This window comes from Aegilops tauschii, chromosome 3, assembly GCF_002575655.3.
Source record: "Aegilops tauschii subsp. strangulata cultivar AL8/78 chromosome 3, Aet v6.0, whole genome shotgun sequence".
NCBI lineage: Eukaryota > Viridiplantae > Streptophyta > Magnoliopsida > Poales > Poaceae > Aegilops > Aegilops tauschii.
The window spans coordinates 242,075,211-242,083,831 of NC_053037.3; the positions used below are offsets into that span (position 1 = coordinate 242,075,211).

General features: G+C 46.1%; 1 protein-coding gene across 2 annotated transcripts; it reads right to left on the bottom strand.

The window, feature by feature from the left end:
* Positions 1-674: 674 nt before the first annotated feature.
* Positions 675-4,594, bottom strand: LOC109777011 (neutral/alkaline invertase 1, mitochondrial). Of its 2 annotated transcripts, none has more exons than XM_040403860.3 (6): positions 3,813-4,594; positions 2,905-3,070; positions 2,586-2,797; positions 1,831-2,324; positions 1,617-1,665; positions 675-1,527 (listed from the first exon to the last, which is right to left on the bottom strand). In XM_040403860.3, exons 1-6 carry the CDS (start codon positions 4,413-4,415, stop codon positions 1,207-1,209), a joined length of 1,845 nt encoding a protein of 614 aa, XP_040259794.1. In that variant the 5' UTR covers positions 4,416-4,594; the 3' UTR covers positions 675-1,206. The 2 variants fall into 2 exon arrangements, with proteins under 2 accessions (XP_040259794.1, XP_073366461.1); XM_073510360.1 differs by having other exon boundaries at positions 2,905-3,098; positions 3,813-4,582.
* Positions 4,595-8,621: the final 4,027 nt, after the last annotated feature.

Sequence of the window (8,621 nt, forward strand, 5' to 3'; positions counted from 1 at the left end):
ACATCACGTACATAGGTTTGTACAACATGTACTTCCTCCGTCCGAAATTATTTGTCAAAAATGGATGTATCTAAAACTAAAATACATCTAGATACATCGATATCTATGACAAGTATTTTCGGACGGAGAGAATACACAATAATCAGGTGAATCTCTGATTGATATAAGTGATCCTAGGATCTCCTATACAAGACAACTAGTGATTATATCAGATCATATACCGGATATGCTAGACGATATTATCGTTAACACTACATATGGATGTATATAAACGTATTTTAGAGTGTAAATTCACTCCGATTCGCCTTGTCTGTAGCTAATGATTACATCAGATCATATACCAGATATGCTAGGAGATATATTATCACTAGCACTATATACGGATGTATATAAACGTATTTTAGAGTGTAAATTCATTCCGATATGCCTTGTCTATAGTTCATATTGAAATCTTTAACTACATACGGATATATTTTAGAGGGTAGATTCATTCTGTTTGCCTTGTAAGTAGTCCATATTAGAATCTCTGAAAGGAGGGCGTATATTCAGGAACGGAGGGAGTAGTTGTTAGCCAACAAGAGTAACATGAACTTTACTTGTCCAGAAGTTCAGGCTAGGACCACTAAAAGAGCAACACTGAAACCAATTCTGAGCATCTCAAACATCCAGCAGAATCAAATGGAAAACGTATCATTATTCATGACAAGAACATTGTACAGAGTCTCAGTTTTGCAAATAATGCAACATACAGCTCAAATGCTGATAGAGATATACTCGTCAGGACTTGGCATCACTCCCGAGTCAGGAGTGGCAGGTGACCGATACAAGAACAAATTACTCTTTTGTGTGTAAATGAGAGCTCCAACATAAAATGGCGATTCTCTTCTAGACCACCGGTATCACCCAGGGCAGTTCCCATCAATGGCGGCTCAGCAAAAAAGAATGAGCGCACATTGAGGGAATGAATGAATGGATGGATATCTAACGTAAACCTATAATATACATGGCTAGAGTGTATCCACTTCAGTTAATTCTCAGTCGATCGTATACTTGTGCGCGGAGTAGCAAGAGTAGAAGGGTTTCTGCTGTTTTACCCAATGATATCTGATTTGTAAGTACATGGCTAGAGTTTATCCACTTCAGTTAATTCTCAGTCGATCATATACTTGTGTGCGGAGGAGCAAGAGTAGAAGGGTTTCTGCTGTTTTACCCAATGATATCTGATTTGGCCGCACGTCGTGAGCATCTAGTCCTCTTCGAGAGGCAGCAAGCACAGCCTTCAAGGAGCTCAAGATCCTCATCACAGGTCAGGATAGAAGCCAGCTCTGGGTTTTCCAGCAACATCTTGGAGGTCAGAAAACCAGCAATAGTCCATGTCTGATATGACCGTGACTGCTTCCCAATGAATCTTCCAGACCGGGTGTCATAGTATTCTGGCCACTTGTCAGCTGAGAGCTTCTCCTCGGCCACTGCAATGGCCCTGCGGGCCAACTCTGGTCTTCCCATTTTGATGCAGGCCAGTGTAAACTATAAGCAGCAACAATGGTTGGTCACTGATAATTTATAAGCATATAAGGGTACAAGAATTTTGGAGAAGTGCATTGATATATACATACCTGCCACAGTAGGGTTGGCCAAGATCCACCATTATGATATGACCATGGGCTGCACGTGCACAACATAGTTAGATGTCAAATAACTGTGGTGTTATGTTTAGAGAGCAGATTTAAGTCTTCGAAAATAGAATAGGACACACCATAAAGATATGCTGCCACCAAAAGAAAGAGAAACACAGAATAAAATATCAGTTTTATCAGCGCGATGACTCACGTGTTCTTAGGGTCACTGCCTGTAATAATGCGCCATTCATCATATTCCATTGCAGGGTAACAGATCTTGACGGGCATATTTGCTACAAGATCATCCCATTTCTCTTCAATAAGGCTAAGTATTCCCTCGGCTTGTGTTGGAGTAGTTAGAGATGAAGATATGGCCCAAAGGTTGCCAAGTGAGAAGAACCTAAAATCCATGTGAGCTGGCTGCAGATTTCCAATAAGATAACCCCCTTTCTCAGGAATCCAATCAACAAGCCAGGAAGGAATTTGCTCGGGATAAATGTTAAATTTGTTAGTTGCATCATGTGAGTATTCTTCTGTCTTGTATCTGTAGATCTCGTTTATCTTATTCATATCGACCCAGTAGTACTCCCTAATGTGAAAAGACAATGCACTGAGCCTGTTGTTGATGGCTCGGAGGAGGTGTTTTGAGCCCTCGTTCATAACAATCATTTCCCTTGAGCATCTTAGAGCAGAATAGAACAAAGCCTGAAAACAGGCCAAGCCTCATAAGTAAAGGGATTCTCTGTACTAACGACATGTTAGATAATACAGGTTTAAAGTAGCAGCATCATGTTCTTTCAAAATAGTATTGCATTCAGTAACACATTAGTTGCTTCATTGCAACAGGCTAAAAGTCATAAGTCATTCTACCATTTAAGAACAGCATCAGTACCTACATGTAGACTTAGACTATTGAGATAATACAGTTGTTCCACACTGCAGAATTGAGTCTCAATTTCAGCTTACTTGAATCTCAAGAGGATGCCCGTGTATCCCCATCCTCCTGTCTATCATGCATGATCCGTCTGTGACCAGTAAAGTGGGGAACATGTCAAACCCATCAGACAAACACAAACTCAAGATCAGCTTAATCCCGGTTTGCACATCCACTCTTTCTTGCAATGAATAGTCTCCTGTAATCTTGCAGTATGCTCTAAGTAAGATAATCCACCAAAGTCCTGCAAATGGTTAGGTTAGATTAGGTTAAAGCTGCAGGACAGACATTTCACAATTGTTACAGATTAATATCAGTATGGCTGCATGAAAGAGAGAGGGGTCGATATACCAGAATCAACTGGAGCTACACGGCCAATAGCTGATTCACCAAAGTCAGGATCCAGAATCTCCTCAAATGCTTCATTGTTTTCATCAAGTGGAACGGTCCTAATCTTAAAACTAGCTGGCATCAAGCCTTGCCCCGGGCTGTAACAGTCAACAGTTTTCTCCCAGCTCTGACCATCAGATAAATGAGGTACATCACTGAATAAAGATTCAAATTGATTTTAAGTGCTAGATAAGAAGCTTCTGTTTACAGACATTAACTAGTAAGCCATTTTATTAAGTTTTCAGGGAAATTGTCACAAAAGATTTAAGTTATCATATTTTTGCCATCTGATCTAGCTTTCAGAAACTTCTACAAGCATATTTGGTTACATCACTGGTGGTATTGCTCACAGATACCTAGAATAGGTTGAATTCGGCAGTAGACGTCTTTATAAGTTATGATATTGAGATTTGGCAAAGGATTTCCAAAGCATAATCCATCTGATAAATCACTCAACCGTAAACAGGATACCGCATATGGTTCATGTTGATAACTGCTGCCAATGAGTTTCCAAAATCTCTTCGAAGACAATATGTACGGAAGAGACGTGTTAGGCGTCAAAAGGTAAATCTTATCTTTGTCTCGTCCACAGAATACAAGCCCATACAGAACAAGAATTCATCACAAAACTACAAAACCACATGCTGCAAGCGAACTCATTACAGAGGGAGAGGGTAATTACGACCTTTAAAGCCAGTAAAAATCTCATATATATTCTAACCCTGCATACGAATTCGCTGATCTCTTATCCCAATTAGCACACACCGTGCACGCAAATAATACTAGTCACAGCGCTCTAATTATTTCGAATAAAAAAATAGCTCAACGAAATGATCCGGATCCGGATCCCAATATGCACAGACGCTCACCTGCAGCTGCAGGGTGTGGAGGAGGAAATTGCGGACGATCTCGGTCTCCCCGCGCATGAGGAAGGCAAGAGCGGAGGGCACAAAGTCCCTGATGAAGACCTGATCGTAGTTAAGCATCTCCGTACACTCGGGGTCCTCCGCCGCCACCGTGCCAACCGGCTCGCCGCAGTAGCTCACCACAGCCCTTCTCAGTAGCCTCCATGCCTCCCTCTCCGTCTCCGTCTCCTCTCTCACCGGTGAAGCAGACGCCGGACGTTCATCAGCCGGCGGCGCTGGGTCCTCCACAGGCGGGGTCTCCGGAGGGAAGGAGCCCGGGAAGAGCACGCGGTCGAAGAAGGGGAGGTTGCCAGCGACGGCGGAACGGGGATCGGAGGTTACGGGGGTGGGGGTGGGGGTGGTGCTCGGGTCGGGCTGCGAGGTATGCGACGCCGCCGACACGAGGAACGGGAGGCGTCGGCCGTGGTGGTGGTGTTGCGGGTGGGGGCATCTTGGGAAGAGCCGGATCACAGAGGCCTTCGCGGCCGCGGCTGAGGCGGAGGTGAGGAGGCGCTGGCGGCATGGCCTCGCGGCGGCGGCGAGCCCCATCGTGGTTTGACCATTCATATTGTAGCTCCGGCGAAAGTCACACGCGAGATGCTGGGGGCTACGCGTAAAAGGGATAGCACAAGTGGGAAAGCTTTTCCAAATATGTGGTCGGTCAGGGGCTGATTGGAAAACTGCAGCGTTCCGTGCCGTTTGGTTTTTGGTGTGTGGCCGTGTGGGTGGGGGGTAGCGTAAATGGAAGGGCGGAGGTGACCTTTATAGACTGAGATAGGCTGGGACCCACCCGGTTTTAAAGTGCACGCTTTAAACGATTGTTTTTCCTCCGTCTCTCCTTTTGGCCTTTTGGATGAGGTTCTTTTCTTTATTGCCCTTTGGACACCCTGAGAGTTTTTTTTCTAATTTTTGTTGCATCTTGCTTATATATACACAAACCCCATTGTCATTCATTAATTACCTACTTTCTCCAATTTGAAGTAAAACCATGTCAAGTATTTTTTAACAGAGACACATGAGTCCAGTCATTCCTCAATTGATGGTCGTATAATCACATCATTAACGAAAACCATCTCAATTCTTAATTCATGCCCGAACATGAGGCTTCTCAGCTCGTTCTGAACGATGGCCGTTCGATATGTGGGTCCAGTTTGAGGTGGCGTGATCCTGGCCATTCGGTTGCTCCGGTTCTGATTCGTTTTCGTCCTCCTCTCGTTCACGCTCGTCGCTTACCGGTGAGTCTACGCTCGACCCTTCCTCTCTCTGGGTGCACGCATTTGTGAGGTGGTTCCCGCGTCGGGGCAAGGGGGCCGCCGGGGGGGGGGGGGGGGGGCACCTCGTCGATGTGACGGGGCGTCGTTCTTCGTCAGGTACGCGGCGTGCCCCGTGGCGTGAGTTGCCCGTCTGTGATTCGTTCAAGCGGCCCAGCACTGTTCGGTGGCGTGGGTGGCCTCCCTTATCCTGCGTCGCCGCCTGCCACTTCTCCTCCCCTCATCCTTTCATTTCGTTTTGTCTCGGCTCCACTTCCTGCTCTGCATCATCCTACTTGCTGGCCTGCGAGTCGTCGCCGAGGTTGGTTGGTTGCTAGCGAAGAACGATGGCATCGCGTAGCGGCGAGGCCGGTTAAGGTGGCTCTCCTCCCGCTTCTTTCCCCTTTTATGCGTTCGATTTGTGATGCCTAGCCGGTTTTGGATCTTGTGTGTCCATTTGTCACACCCTGATTTTCATGCCGCAACACTTAAGCTAATAAATCATGATAAAGTGTGGTTTGACAAAAACTTTTGCATTATTTGGCTTTTATTTGGAGTTGGTTTTCTCTTTGTGTTTTTCAAGTGCTTTTTAAAGTCAACACAACTCCACCTTTTATACCTCATCTCCTTGCCCCAAGCTTCTGCCCAATGATCATGCCATGTGCATAGAGCAATATAGTATTTTCTTACAAAAATAATTTGGCAAAAAAGTATTTTCTAAAATTAGTTTCCAAAAACCCCTGAATTGAGGTTTGCACTACAAGTACTTGATTTGGGGTATGAAAAATATTTCAAAGAGTATATTTGAAACCTATTAGATATAGGACTCCCATAAACCACAAAAATATAATTTTAAAATTATTTTTCCTATTTTATTTGAAGGCTTTTTCTTAAGGCCAGAAATGGTATTTAATAGGTTAAAATTATTTTAAAGCTTCAAAAATATTTCAGCAAAATCAGGGAAACTCAGTGGACATATATTTTCCATATATAAGAATTTCAACACATGGTCATGTTCAAAATATTGGCCAAAACCCTCCAAAACCATTTCTGTCCATTTCAAGTATTTGAAATATTTCTTCCCATTAAATCCAGGAAAATTCTAGCAAGTCACATATGCATAATATGATGACCTTGCAAAGTTTCAGCTCAATCCAAACTATTTTGGTTCACCAAAGTACCCCAAACCCATCTCTGTCCAGATCCAAATTTGAACAACTTTACATTACCAACTTATTCCAAATGCCCCCAATCTTTGTGGTCATGCTCAAAAGCCCAAATGATGACACTACACCAAGTGGTGCATCAAGGGGAATGGTTTTGCATGACTAGATCTTGGTAAATGCATTTCTGTTGATTTCTAGGGTTTACAAAAGTTGCATTGGCAACTTTGCCCAAATGAGCTCAAAATTGGTTGAAGGCCCTAATTATATGTGCCATTTCACCCTGTGGAGTCTCATGACAAATGGAAATCCTCTGCTTGCCCAAACCAATATCAAACACCTTCTGCCACATTTCCAGAAACACCATTCTGACCCTTTCCACTAATCTCCATGGGCTCAAAGTTTTACCACAGCCCCTCCTAGTCCCCCTCTACCTCCAGTAGCAATGGCAGCAGCTCAGAACAATTATTGGGGTGGTAAAACCACCTCTTTCTCTCTCCGTTCACCCATGGCAGCACCTCTCTCTCCCTCCCATTTTTATATGCCAGCACCCCACCTAGCATCTCTCCACCCAAGGGCATCCAAGGAAACCCCAAGGCACAAAGGGACATGCCCTGGCCCTTTAAAAATGGCCATGCCAGCCATTTGCATGCTCTAGAGCGCGCTACAGTAGCCGCCCCCTGCCAAGCACCTCCGGCCACCTCGGCTCTCCCCAGCGCGCCCGACGAGGTGCCTCGGCATCCTCAGCACGGCAGTTGGTCGGCCCCCTCCTCTTTCCTCCTCTTGCTGCCTCCCTCACACGCGCGCCATGGCCGCCCGAAAGCTCCAATGAGCATGCTCACATGCGCGATGCTCTGGACCTCCCCTAATCCTTCTCTTCTTCCCCCTGGACGTAAACCACTCCCACAAGGACCCCAGACACGCTCAAGCGAGCCCCCGTGGCCTCCAGTAACGGCTACCAGCTCGCCGGTGCACGAGCCTCGGTGCACCTTGCCCCCCTCTATTTAAGCCTCCCCGAGCCTCTTTCTCTCCACCACTCGCTCTCTCCCACTCCCAATCTTCCTCCTGAGCCTCCCGTTCATCCCCAGAGCCGCCCGAGCTCGAGATTGAGCTCGAGCTCCGCCGCCTCGGGTCGCCGTCGATCTCGTGGTACAGGCCTCGTTTGCCCTCTCTCTCTCGATTTGGAACCGCCTCACCTCTCTTAACCATTTCCCCTCTGTCTCCCCTCTCTATTGCAGCCGGAATCGACCGGGGCAAGCACCTCCCGAAGCCCTTCCGCCGGCTTCCTCGTCACCAGCGAACCCCTACACTCCGGCGACCGCCTCCACCTCCACCCGAACGGCGACTCCGCCCTGAGCACGCTGGTGTCCTCAGATCGCCTCGCCGTCGACCACAGCGGAACCGGTGAGCTCGCCGCCCTCTCTGGCCCGAGGTTGACGACGACGGCCGTGGGGCCTGTCCATCAGCCTCACGTCCTGACGTGTGGGTCCCACACGTCAAGTTTAAAACACGCGCGCGCACCGGTTCGCTGCGTCGGCTGGAGGCGTATTTCCCAAATGCGCCTTCGACGTGGCAGCCTCGCGCGGGCTGGATCCTCTCTGGGCTGGGCCTGCTGCACTGTGGTCCTTCTGGCCCAGTTGCACAGTGCTCCTTTTCCTTTTTCTTTTCTGTTAAACTTGCAAAAATTCCACAGGATTAAATATGCATCCAAATGCAATAATTCCAACTCCAATATTTTTCTAAAACTCCCACCTATTTGATGGTATAACTTTCACTCATGTCCAAACAACTTTTATGTACTGTTCATATTCAGATTCAAATTTGAATATATTTAAACTACTCTGAAAATCCATTTCTCCTATTCTGCCACTCCAAATCCAAAACTAGGAATTTTCCCTTCTTAGTATTCACCCTAGTATTTAACAAAAATGAGTTTACATTTTTCTGAGCACTTTTGTTTTTCTGCTTTATTATTGCCTTATTTTTTTTCTCATTATTATTTTGCGACGATAGATTGCGTTGGACCAGAAGACTTTGCTGAGCCAGGCAAGTAGCCCTTTGACCATGTCTAAGAAACCCTTTCTATGCATGTCATATGGCACTTTCATTGCTTGCATCGAAGTCATGATAAAATGGTGACCACTTGAGGTGGTTTGCCTCCGTTGCTTTTCTCATTGACACCTGCATGATGCATGACCCTACCTTTCTATGAGGGTTATGCGAGAGGGTGTAGTTAGGATGCTAAGTAACTGCTACGCAAATGGGTTGGGCATATGCATGGTGATGGAAGCAAGATTGTTTTCAAAAGACTTTTCGAAAACCCTGTCGGGTGCCACTTATGCCCGAAGGAGATAATGAGT